Here is a 13384-nt window from a genome sequence, read left to right as displayed (position 1 = left end):
AAGATGGTTAAAGTATTATTTTGAGATTCTGGTCAATGTTGACATGATTGTGTCACACAACTGTATTTGGGATAACTTTAATGCTACACACTTTCCATTAGTTTCCATATCCCATATCAATCAAAATCATTTTAATTGTAAAAGAAAGTAAAAGTAAAAAGTCAATATAAAGTAGCAGCTTATAGTTTCTACTGCTCTAGTGACAACAAGTATGTACGCATGTACAATCTCAGTGTTATGAAACCGCTATTGTAGGACAACACAGAGAGGCAGCACACAAATACTGGCTTAAGGGAATGGACACAGCCCCAAGGTTGAACTGAATCAGGCCTATACATGGCTATGTGAATGGGCATGTTTACAGGGCAGCGATGCTCAGTCAGTCTGCTTTAAAGCCCTGCAGATTGCTCAAACAGAGAGCGTGAGAGCATAAAAAGAGAAAGGCAGAGAGGGAAAAAGACAGACAGAGAGAGAGAGCCCTTTTTTCTACCCTCTGGAGAAGAGCGAGCGTTTTCACCCCTCTAACTCCCCAGCCAAAAAAGTGTAGCGCTGTCATCCAGCATGTATTGTACTGGCGTTTGTGTCAGTGCACACAAGCCAAATGAGCAGCACTTGGGCTGAAAATAATGTTGCGCTTCTCGTTCCCCGAGGAGCCAGCGCTGTGGACAGCCTGAGCTCTGACAGAAGCAAAGCTAATTAAATAGCACTGATTCAAATCTTGGCCGTTTGTCACCACGTAGGCGCAAAAAAGACAGCCATAAATTATGGACTTGGAGCTGCAACAAATTATCAATCACATAAAACAAGCATGACCTTGATTGTGTTTAAACCAATCAAGAATTATGTGCATATTGTAGCAGCGAGGGAGGGGGCAGGCAAGGGAGGGAGTGCGTTCGCTACTAAAGAAAACAGTGATATTTCCCCACAGAGAGAACAAAGCCATTCAATCTCCGCACTTCTGCGCTCCAAGTGCTCTTTCTGCTTTTGAGTAAGAGTTGGATGAGGGCACTCTGAGCACACAACTACACAGATTGAAAAACAGCCCCAGTCCACAATTCTTACGCATCTAGTAACGCAGCTGGCAGGCTTAGAAGATGCCGCAATTATCCTGACCCTCAGGTGATAGCCATTTGCTCTATTAAGAAGATGCAAGTATTTTTATATAGCAGCAGCAGAGAGGGGGGAATACATTTACACTCAAACACAACAAACTACCACATTCTTTATTAAAGCTAAAGACCTGAATGTGTCTAAATCCGACCATTTTTAAAATGATCAGCAGGAAAATTATCTTGCTGAACAAAAACTCTGCTTTGAAGCCAGTGAATCTCAGAGATACTTTCAGAGAAGGCCTAAAGATCTCAGCTAATTAAAAACGACAGGTCTGTAATTTTCATTTCATTGTTATTTAATAGAGTCTCCACAGTTGTTTTTTCTTTTTTCCAAAACTTTATTGCAATAACAAAATGTATTTATAACAAAAAGTATTACTGCAGGTTGTGGTCCATTGTTAAGGTTTTGGTTGGTAACACAAGACGTAGACACTTCCAAGGGAGTGCTCACAATGTGTAGGCCTTCGGGAGCTAGACTGAGGGTCTAAAATGTCTGATTAACCTCCAACAAGCACTCACTGAGCAACTTATTAGGAGGAACTTAAGAATAATGAGTCCTCATTTTACCCTCAAAACAGCCTCAATTCTCTGTGGCATAGATTCTAAAAGATGTTGGAAATATTACTATAAGATCCTTTGAGATTCTGGTCCATGTTGATGTGACTGTATCACACAATTCCTGCAGGTTTTTCAGGTATACCTTCATGCTGTGTATCTTTTGCGCTATCATATCCCAAAGGTTTTCTGCTGGATTCAGACCTGGTAAAACACCAATGAAGAACACTGAACTCATTGTCATGTTCATGACACCAGTTGGAGATGGCCTTTGCTTTGTGACATGGCTTGTTGTCATGCTGCAAGTATCCCTCAGAAGATGTGTGATAGCAATGAAGGGATGCAGATGATCAGCAACAATACTCAAAGAGACTGTGTCATTCAAGGGATGATTGACACCTTTACACCACCTCCACCAGTCTGGACTGCTGAGACAAGGCAGGTTGGGTCTGTGGATTCAAGCTGTTGGTGCCAAAATATGACCCTACCATCTGTCTGCTTTTTGTTCTTGGAAGTGGAACCTTATGTGGTCTTCTGCTGTTGTAGCCCATATTCCTGAATTATTGAGTTATTTGTCATAAACTAAAAGCTAGGTCTAATAGTTACCTAATGGTTTACCGCTGGCAAAATGTGTGGTTCAGCAAGTACAGCCAAGCTGACTGACAAGTTATAGGTCTCTTACAACATATAGAAATAGTCTTAATACCAGCATCCTGAGTTTTACAAGGATGTCTGACAACAGAAAATATTAACTAGAGAATTGAACAGAGCTGTTTTGAGTCCAGTGGCTCTTGTTGCTTGTCTGCCAGCAGAAAAGTCCTGTCTATACGATAACACAACTTCTCAAAGCCTATCCCTCAAACAAGAGCCTGCTGCAAGCATCATTGGCTGTAGCTATCATGTTTTTCTGAACATGCTTGTTGTAGTTGCGATTTGGAGGTACTAGAGAAACTAGAGGTACTAGGTAAACTCTACACTCTACTTACTTTTTCTGATTGTGACTTTTAATCAGGATCATGTAAATGTGGGCCAAGTCTGCGAGTGCTGGAATTTACTCTGAGTAGTTGTACTTTCTGAAGTGTATGCTTGGAATGTTGACTTTCAGGTTTATATATATATATTTATTTTTGAAAGGGCTTAGAACTTCAATTTTTATTTTCAAAAGAGGATCCCTAGCCACCTCAAGTCTGTTGTTTCAAGAACACTTATAAGGAGTGTTTTCCCCCCCATTTGTCTGTGCCCTCTGAAGCCATGCTGTTAGAATTACAGGCCTTGCTGCATTTTTTTTTCACAGTCATTTCTGCCTGCAAAAAATACCTTCAGGTGCAAAAGCCTTTAGAGATTCCAAGCTTTCATTCTGTTTCTGTGCACTTTTCAGCAGGAGGGCATTGCAGAGTGGGTTTACCTGATGATAGCCGTTATAATCCATGTTGCCGGGCAGGGGGAAGCCCGGGGCCAGGTACAGCTCTCCCTCCATCATCTCCGGCTTGATGAACTCCTCCAGATAGGTGCGGCACAGCCTGCGGTCCCAATCGTCCGTAATATGGCCGCCGTACATTATCTCTCCGAAGAGATAGCGCAGGTCGTCGTACGGCACCTATAACAACAAACCCAAAACTCTCAGGTCGCTGATGAACCATCTCCATCCCAGTTTGCACTCAGGACTAAAGCAGAATCTTCTCAAGGTAGATTCTGAGCAGTATCACAAACTCTACAGACTATGGACCACATTTTCCATACAGGACAAGAAAAAAAGAAGAAAGAGCCCTTGAGGTCAAATTACTGCTTAGCAAATGTTTGAGCATGTTTACTCTGAAAAGGGTTCGTTCTTACTACTTTCTAATTTTTGGAATGATAGTTTAGCCGGTATACAGCACTAAAGTCGAGGTAATCCTGGTCAAAAGGCGTTTGTAACTTTCCATTTAGAAAATCAGCAAATCACTTCTGCACATTTACATTTAATACACAATCAATGTTCATTTATTTAATAATAAAATCATGACACTGATTTTTAAAGCTCTCAACTGAATATCTAAGCTGAAAGTAAAAAATTATCTTCTGAATGTATCCCCACACCAAACCCTAACCTTACCCTTAACCTAAACCTAAAAGGGTAAGGTTAAGATTAGGTTGTAGGGTTGCATTCAACTTGGAGATCAAATTAAGATTGTTAGAACTGCCTTTACAGCACTTCTAGAATACGTATGCAGTAAATATGGCATGTACAGAGATTATTTTGTTTGTTTTTACTTTTTTAATAACAATAAACAGAAATTATCCTCTAAAAATTGAGAAAATACTACCTTTGTTTTCACAAGAGAATTCACTGATTTGTACTTAGAAAATCAAGTGAACATCATTTGAAGAGGGGTGACCAATGTTATAACTAAATGTCCAGTGCCTGCTTCTCTACTCTAATCCATGTTAATATGTTAAGATGGCTGCTCTTAGTGGACTTGGCCAGCAGCGGTCCAGCTCTCCGCAGCTCCTCTGTGGGCCGTGGCTGAGTGTAATGTGATTAAGCTAATATGTGACGGGCCGGCGCAGAGCTGACAGATGAAGCCGCTCCCAGGTGAGAGGTGTGTATTATGAGCCCTGTGACCCACTAAAGATGAAGTAGGTGGGGAGCACTCACGCTGAATGCCAGTCTGACAAGCGCAGAAGCACAAAGCACATTAGATATGTACACACAGGGCTTAATTCAACACACACTGCTGCAGCTTGGTTTGTTTGTACATAGTAATTGAGGACATAGAAGTAGTTTAATTGTGGCACATGTGACCAGTCAAAAAATTGGAATCACTTGTTAAATTATGTTATGTTTAATATTAGAAACAGTAATATTTTAGAATTCAGACTCATTTTTAGAGCTATTTTACAGCATTTTTAGAGTATTTATTCAGCCTTTTAGGTATTCTGGGAACAATAAGAAGCTTTTACTTGGCTACAAATACATTGTAATCATCACAGGTTGGGAGATATGGAAAAAAGTAAATACTTATAAACACTATTTAATACATGATACATCACTTAAACATGCAGCTATTGCATGATCTTTATAGATTCATAGTATGGAAAACATTGATTCTGCACCTTTGAAATGCAGTACCTATGTTTTTTGCTTGTCCTTCCTGACCTTCTCAAGATTGATCTGACAGAGCTGACGTGCATTGTGTCTCAAAGGTCCACACCATATAAGTGGGCATCATGGAAATATAATAAGGCTTGTTTATAGTGTGGTTTCTCCATATAACCAACATCTGTACTATGGAATGGCTTTGTGTAGTAAAAGGCAGAGCTATTTGGTTTGGAGCAGGTTGGTGCGTGGGTGGAGAAGGGTAATTTCAGAGGCTTCAGCGAAAGCCTGGCTTGCTTTTCTGCAGGCGGTGCATATGTCAACAAGCCTTGCTTTTTCTATCTTGTTCGTACTTTCTCTCTCGCTCGCTTGCGCTCTCTCTCTCTCTCTGTCCTTTCCTCTCTTTATCCCCAGGTCTCTGATTCTGACAGTAGTGGCCTCACCTTACTGTTGGCCTCCAGGTAGTTGTAGAGGACGTTGACAGAGATGGTCAGGTCGCCGGTGTTGAAGGGGTAGCTCCTGTTCCAGCCTTGAGGGCCGAACTTGCGTCTCTCGGCCACCACGGCGTGGAAGTAGCACAGAGCGAACAGGATGCTTTTGAACTCGTTCTCGCGGGCGCACAGCTCCAGCGTGTCCTGTCAGAGAGTGGAGAAAGGCATCAAAAAACCTGGCAACTTAAACTCACAAGCCTCACGGAAATATGCAATGCAGAAATAACAAAAGCATGGGGCAGGGTGGGTCAAACTGGCTTCCTCCTGGGCCAGAGCTCTGCAGAGATAAGTCCAGAGATTTCTATTGTCTAAAATGCTCATTGAAGGCCTTGCTCATTAGCTGGTAATTGTATTAGGTGTGTTTAGGGAGGCTGACGACTAAACTCTGCAGAGCTGTTTGGTTTGACACCCCTGGCTTTTGATATTAATTATCAAGGAAAGAAACTGCGGACAGTGCAATTTCTAAGCTTTCATTAAGTAGCTTTCATTAAGTTTGACGCTTTATTATGGTTTGAAGTTAGAAGAACACAAGTTTGGCTGCTGACTTCTCTGTGAACTTTGATTAGATAATCCAGGTGTTGGATGGGTATTGTAAATACTGGCCTTCCTCAAGGAAAGCTTTGGATGTAGTTCACCAACACACTCCCATCGAATCACAGTGTATTGCTTATTTACTTGCATGTATACTTTTAGTTTTCTCCAATGCCCAAGGCTTTTGCTCTTACTGTAGATAATTACATGTGAATAGTGTATCAAAGTGACAGTAATATCTCCTGACTTCTAAGGGGTAAAACAAAAGAACAAATGTTCAAAGTGACGCCCCCCCACCCCCCACCCCCCAAGTCATTTTCCATTGTCACCAACTCTCCTCCGCCACTGGCCTCCCAGCGGGGTCTATAAGCATTACGATAGACAAAAGGATGACTAGATTCCAATAAATTCCAGGGCTGGGAATCCTTTTTAATTGTCAGTGCTTGTCAGAGCTTTCAACAATCCTCTATCCCCGGGCTCATTATTTCAGATGACTTAAATGAGGAAGGGAGGGGTGTAAAATGAAATAAATGGCAACCCGCTCTCGTGGGAGAGCCACTTAAACAGGCATGCCAACAACGGCGGCTTAAATGGCGAGGGACGGATACATTGTGCTGGCTTTATGCTATATGGGAGCCTTTCACTGGGTTAGTCTGTCAGAGCCGCAGGAGCTGACTTGAGGAGCTGGATAAAGGCGGAGGTGTGGAGCCTCTGATCCAGACACAAGGCGCATTAAGATTCCACACACAGCAGTGCTGGGATGAATACGGCTAAAAGCACTGCATTCCTCCACCGCGGCGCTGCAGAAACCCTCAGAAAAAAACCCAGCGATGGCACAAGCACAACGTACTTAAGAAATGCTAATCAAACGCACATATCCAAACACCTTGTGGGCACGTCTCTATCAAGGCAGTCTTTTTGTGTGAGGGCAAAAATAAAAGCCCTAAAAAAGGGAAGGAATCCAACTTTCGTCATCTTCTTAGTCATGTAGCCTTGCATGTCGCTTTTAAACAAATCATTAAAAGAGATAGACATCATCTGTTCCTTGCTAGCCACTAATTTGATCACCACAAAAAGGAGAGAAATTGACTTTGGCTGCTTGCTACCACGGCTGAAAAGGTCAATATGAAAGCAGCTGTCATTTTCTGGATTATTGCAGCTTACTAGAGCTGGTGAGCTGTTTAGGTTGTTTCTCTGCCCCCCCTCCCCTATACCATTGATTTACTTTCAAGCCAAAGTACATGACTGGAATGGAAGTCATTTACCCGAGGAAACCTCCTAGAAAGCTACAAGCACCAGTGTGTTGCTATAGCACTTATCGGCGAGATAACCATCAGCTCTGCGAGCACAAAATTAGCCCAGAGCAAGCACCAGCGTAATGGCATAGATGGGGTGTCATTGATAAGACGTGCAGATTTTTAATTATCATTAGCGACAGAAACATCCTAAATGACTTGAGTGACTGTAAAATTCTCCTATGATAAGCACAACACGCCAGACGGTGCGTCAAAGCCCTTTTGCAGGCAGCCAGGTATTTAATACCAGACGAGACGTGAGCGACAAACAAACACAGGAAAGCCATCTCTGATTGGATTCTGTTTGACTGGATCTGAAAACTGCTTGTCATTCCATATGTTGCCTTCAAAAGTGAGCTGTGTCGGTCATGCCCGGAGGCTGACAAGGCAGGCGTACCTGGTTAAAGTTGTCCAGGGCTTTGTGCAGGTTGGCGTGCATGCCCAGCGGCGGCTCGTTGGTGATCTTGATGGAGTTTTCCAGGATGCCCTGTGGAATAATGTGACCTTCAGGTGTCGAGGACGGCTCAGCGCTGACGAAAACTCTGAAGTTCTGGTTGCTCCCTTCGCCATGCTGCTCCAGCTTCTTCTCCAAGGTGCCCAACCACTTAGCCACCAGGTGGATGTTCTGGGTTGGATGGAGAGAAAAAAAAGCACATGCCACATCAAACACAGTATCAAATACAGTAACAGAGGTCACAGGCAGGTCACAGGCAGGTCACAGGCAGGTCACAGGCAGGTCACAGGCAGGTCACAGGCAGGTCACAGCATCATCTAAACAGTACTTTGCAAAACCTTTGGCACCGGGTTGGGCAGTAGGCATTTATTTGCTTCAGAAATGCTCATATTAGAATAAATACAAATAATATTAATATATTATTATACTTCCTATAGGAAGTCTAATATTTTTTAGTTATCATCTAATGCCTCGTTTGATTAATCAGTGCTTCATTAAGTGAAAGAAGAAAGATTTGTTTGGGTTTGATCAAAGCTATGCAATGTCTAAGAGATCAATGAGATCAAATTTTTTACTACATTCATATTTATATGATTTTTTTCTAGAAAGCAAAAAGACACTTGCTCAGAAAAAGAAATGCTCTAAACCATTTGGTGCTTTTTTTTAACAGTATTGTTAATGATATGCTGCTACAGCAGCATGCCAAACCCCTCAACCCCACAACAATCACGCTCCAACCACAGGGTGCAGACCTCTATTACTCACTCCTATAACTTATTAATAACCCATAACTTATTAATAGCTCAATCATTTTACATTGTTTTCCACATTTTATGGAATATTGATGGATATTTATGGAATATTAATGTGGCTGTCAGTGAAGTTTAGTATGTTTGAACCTGACAGGGACTGTGGGTGGTTCCCAGGTTCAATTCCTCACTCTTATGTCAACATTACTTAAATATAAGTAACTTTCATTATTCATTACACTGTGAGTTACAGATTACATGATAAGTAAGTTACTAAATAATGGATGGTTTGGCAAACCAAAAAAACAAAAACAACAAATCTACACTATATGTAGCCAGTTGTCTTAAATGTAGCCAAGACATGCTTCTTTAATTTAGCACACAGAGCTACAGGGCTAATGTCAGTAACAAACACTCAAACTACATCCAGGATTTTATTACGGTCACACAGAGTGGACTACAGTAGAATACAGTACGACATACTGTAAACTACAAATTACCCAACCCACTCAAGGTTGAGGACTGATACATGCCTCCTCCAACACGTGCAACCATCCATCACCTCTTTTTGAACTGCCAGCGGACAACCAACGTGCTCAGAGGAAAGTGCCAGGTACCCAGCTCTGATGCATCTGTTAGCAGACATCCGTGTTAACCAGTGATCCCCAGGTCACAGTGGTAGTGCCTCAGTCCATTCATAAGCCTAACAAAACGTGCAGCACGGTATTCAAGCCCTATTTATAAAGTCACTGTGTTTTTTACGCAGTGGTTTTTCACATGTGACCTCAATAACAGCCAGTCAAAACGGACATGTTAATGATCTCATGAATATTAATGGCCAATTAAGTCTCTAAATCAGCTTCCAATATTAATATAAAGGTACAATAAACCACAGCCAAAAAAACTAAACTGAAGAAATAAAATAAATAAACAATTTCAAATGTATGTAACGTGTGCATGCTTGCTGCGAGCTGATCTTTTTAAAACTGTGACAGAGCATCTGAATAATCTCTCTTCAATCTGTATTTGTTTTTATTCTGATGGGCTGAGCAAAATCAGGCCATTATAAAATACTCTGTATTAAATTCAGTATTAATGAGCTGTAACCTGTTTTCTGAAAGAAAAACATAAGTTCATCTCAACTGCGGTTGTGATGTTTGTGAATTCCAGCAGATCAGAATGAGCTTTTAAATATGCTGGTTAATCAGAGTGTCTACCAGCATTAAGACTACTAAATGAGACCTTGCATGTTTGTAAACTTACAGAAAAGCTCATTTCGTCCATTTCAACTTCTTACAGGTTTCATCAACATGGATTTTTAATTTTAGTATTTTATTTATTTTTTGCGAATTAGTAACAGTATGTTAACGAGGGAAAGAGCGTTAGCGCCAGATTTCCTGGAAACAGTAAACCTTCGGTACGCCACCAGCAATCCTCATTTATAAATGAGCTAAATTTCATATGCTCTTAATGTCAAGGTATATCTGCGGCTGAGCTTAATAAATCTGGCCCGCTGACTCATTATGCATACTGTTAATAACTCAGCTTTTTTTTTTTTCATTTAATCTTCAGTAAAGTTGAAGAAATCTGACCGTGGTACTTTAACGTTTCTCTGCCTGCTTGAAGCGCATGCACACAAAAAGAGAGAGAGAGTCAGAAGAGAGTTCAGCTTTACGGTGCAGTTTTGTTTATGTTTATGTTTTACAATAAGTTGTACTGTGTCCTAACCCACACCAAGAAGTCTGCATGACCTAGAAAAAGGCCTAAATGTGATTTGGGCGGCTTGAGAGAAGTGTGTGTGAATGTATTTCTAGGAGGAGATTTAGGTGTCCTTTAACTTTAATTTAGGTGTTTGTTAGCAGTCTTAACTTTGCAGCTCTAGTTTAAAACTGAAGTGTCGAAATTTGGACATCAATATTTAATAACTATATAAAACACACCTGCAGTTTAAGGTTACAAAACAGGTCTTTAAGTGTCCGCTACTTATATAGTTGCTGTCATGCAAAAACCATATCTACCTTTTTACATGAAAATCTCTTTACATTGATGTTCACTAAAAGCCAGGACTTTTTTTTTTTTTTACTTCTACCGTAAAGCTGCCATTTTGGAAAGGCAAGGTTTTTGCATAACCATATTAAAACCACAGAGAAAATCATACTCAAACAGCACTGCAGTTTTGACAAATAATTCTTGGGATAATAGAAAACGCAGGTGACTTTGAATGACTACACAGGAATGTTATCATGTTTGATTTAGCACACTTTGATCTGACAACCAGATGCTTTGTTTACACACTCTCCTGTCGGGCAGAGGACATGGCCCACTGAGAATATTCCAAATTAACCATCCAGAGCAACAGCTCACTTAACAGCAGAACCTAAAGCGCTGGGCAAAAGCACCCTCACTTTGTGACAGCCTAGCTTAGAAACCAGGGGAGAGGTCTTAGTGGAGACAAGCCATGCTGTGAATCGCATACTGATCCAACCTTGGTGATAAAAGCCTGCATAGCTTTTCTGCAGTCGCTGTGCATAACAAGGCTGAATTGCAATGACCAAAACATGGGCTATTTGAGGCTGCCACACTGGAATGGAAGGGATTTCTTCAAAACAATGCACCAACCTAAATGACGCCTGCTTCTCGTTGTTCTGACAAACAAATCTGACAAACACATCAAGTGAGATGGAGCAATGAAGTCATCTCTAAAGCAGCAAGGTGCATGAGATGTCTACAAAATTAGCACTGGAATGTCATCTCTGAATTAATATGATTAAGAAACTCTCTGAAACAAGACATACAGTTTTACATATAGTTTACATACACTCATCATGGATATGCCATCGCAATTGTGGGCTTTTAATGGTGTCTTTGCTAGAATGATTCTTTCCTAGAACTTTCTTGAAATGACACACACCAAAAATACACAAGGTCCCTCTCAAGGTCAAGGCCAAGGTCCTGTTAATGACCATGCTTTGCTACAGCTGGTAGCTTCTCTGTGCCCACATTACAAGGGTTAGTTGACAGCACTGGTTGGATGGACTGACACAGTACAATAGAAGAATGACTGTAGTCAGGAATGTCTCTTGGGTTCATTTCAACTGCAGATTCAACAAGCATCACTTCAAGCAAAGTTGTTGCTAATGTAAGTGCAAGGCAATGTAGTCATTTGTTAGGCTGGGCCATATGACACTCCTTGATAAGAGAAATGGAAAATATATGATACTATATCTAAAGTCCCAGCCACCCTCATCTGAGAGGGAATTGATTGGAATGGTCAGGAGCAACCCAAAGACCACCAAGTCAAAGAGCTGCCATGAACCGGAAGCTGGTGGAACACCAATGTTACTCTTTATAATCAAGTTTTTTTTTAGTGCCATGGCCTAAGAGGCTGCCGTCCAAAGAAGAAGCCTCTGCTCCAAAAATGGCACCGTCCAGCTTGACTAAAGGCAATTCAGCCCCAAGATCACTGCCCCAACCGTTAAGAATGGCGGTTTTAGCAACATGCTCTGGGGATGTTTAAGAACTGGTACATTGCATAAAATGGATGGAATGATAAAGAAGAGGCAATACCTTAGAAGTCTTCATCATAACTTCAAATCATCAGTTGAAACTGTGACACTCATTCTGCCCCAGACAAAGAACAGCTCATAAAATCCCTGAAGGCCAAATATGAATGTATGTAAACTCCTGACTGCAAACATATTGCCATGTCATTCATAAGTTCCATTTTGCCACTGTTGTATTGTCACCTGTATCTAAAAGGCAAGAACTCTTCAAAATATATTATATGGACAAAAGTATTGGGACACCTGCTCATTCATTGTTACTTCTGAAATCAAGAGTATTAAAAATGATAAAAAAAATATAAAATCCTGTATCTGTTGGAGTAACTGTCTCTACTGTCCAGGGAAAGCTTTCTACTAGTTTTTAAAACACTGCTCTCAACTCATCCCATCCAAAGATTTTGGAGCACCAACCATCATTCCAGAGAACACAGTTCCACTGCTCCAGAACTCAATGCTGGGGGGCTTTATACCCCTCTAGTTCACACCTGGCATTAGGCAGCATGGTGCTAATAAGTTCATGTTTATCTGCTCCAGAGAGTCCTACTCTATTGGCTGTCCTTCTCTACAGGAACTAGACAAGCTGTGCACGTGCTTTTGCACATCAGCAATGAGTGCAACTTAAGTTTCATTCCAAGCACATTTCTGTTGCTCTTTCATCATGAATTCTTGGCACAGTGTAAAAGGTAAGTATTTCGCAGCTAGCTGTACTGTGTATGATTACGTATGTGACAAATAAACCTGACATGAGGGTAATAGGTCTCATGGCATGCTGATTTCACACCAGTAATGAAAGCCTGCACAGTTGACTGTGTCTAACAAGGCTGAATTATAATGGCCAAAACAAAATTTATTTGAGGTTGCCATACTGAAAAGACACAGTTCAATTAGAATTTCAATGGATGATGGTAGAGAAGCCGCATTATTGCCCACAAAGCGATTGAGAAGGGGTCCACCCTAGTCAGGAGCGCAAAACAAGACAGAGTGGCGTGTTAACTTTCAGCTCGTCAGCGCAAATTAAAGTATTCTTCCTCGAGGGCAGAGAGAGCGGCACAGAGCCGTCGCAGAGTGCAAATGAATTCCTCATGAAAGAAAAGGCGGCGTTCTCAGCGGCAGGAGAGAAACAGTTATCCGGAGCTGTCTGAGAAGAGGTGTTTTGATTGCTGTTAACACCGCACACTCGCTGTTGTTGCAGGTTAACGAGAGTTTCACTGGCGTGTCCTTTTCCTTGCCTTCCCCTGGCTAAAACACACTGGCTTATCAGGCACTCGCACAGCAGGGACACTGCAGCTGTGGCGTGTGCGCTCGCGGGAGAGGAGATGCACCGGAGTTTGCAATCAACAGCTTTAGAGCTGCATGAAGTGATTATACAATTACTGTTTCTGATTCATTAGGCATAACCTGTTAAGACATAATTAAATAATCAGACGCACAAAAAAAACCTTGAGCATCTAAGACACTAAGACAGAATGACAGCTTACAGCACACTCTTCAAAATAAAGAATCCTGAAAGGTTCTTGGCCTGGCTGTACGCTTCTAGTCCTGCCCATATTTAGCATGT

General features: G+C 41.4%; 1 protein-coding gene across 3 annotated transcripts in view; it reads right to left on the bottom strand.

Annotated features, from left to right (window-relative positions):
* Positions 1–13384, bottom strand: part of dnah9 (dynein, axonemal, heavy chain 9) — a 193444-nt gene that overhangs the window by 67693 nt on the left and 112367 nt on the right. For all 3 annotated transcript variants that reach the window (XM_072666671.1, XM_072666673.1, XM_072666672.1), the window contains 3 exons: positions 7458–7685; positions 5187–5378; positions 3073–3264 (listed from right to left, as the gene is read on the bottom strand). In XM_072666671.1, the coding sequence (XP_072522772.1) occupies positions 3073–3264; positions 5187–5378; positions 7458–7685 (612 nt within the window). The remainder of the gene's footprint in view (positions 1–3072; positions 3265–5186; positions 5379–7457; positions 7686–13384) is intronic.

The sequence above is a fragment of the Salminus brasiliensis genome, chromosome 22 (genome assembly GCF_030463535.1).
Source record: "Salminus brasiliensis chromosome 22, fSalBra1.hap2, whole genome shotgun sequence".
NCBI classification, from domain to species: Eukaryota; Metazoa; Chordata; class Actinopteri; order Characiformes; family Bryconidae; genus Salminus; species Salminus brasiliensis.
Note: the sequence above shows the minus strand (reverse complement) of the source record. Positions and strands in the feature narration are given on the sequence as shown.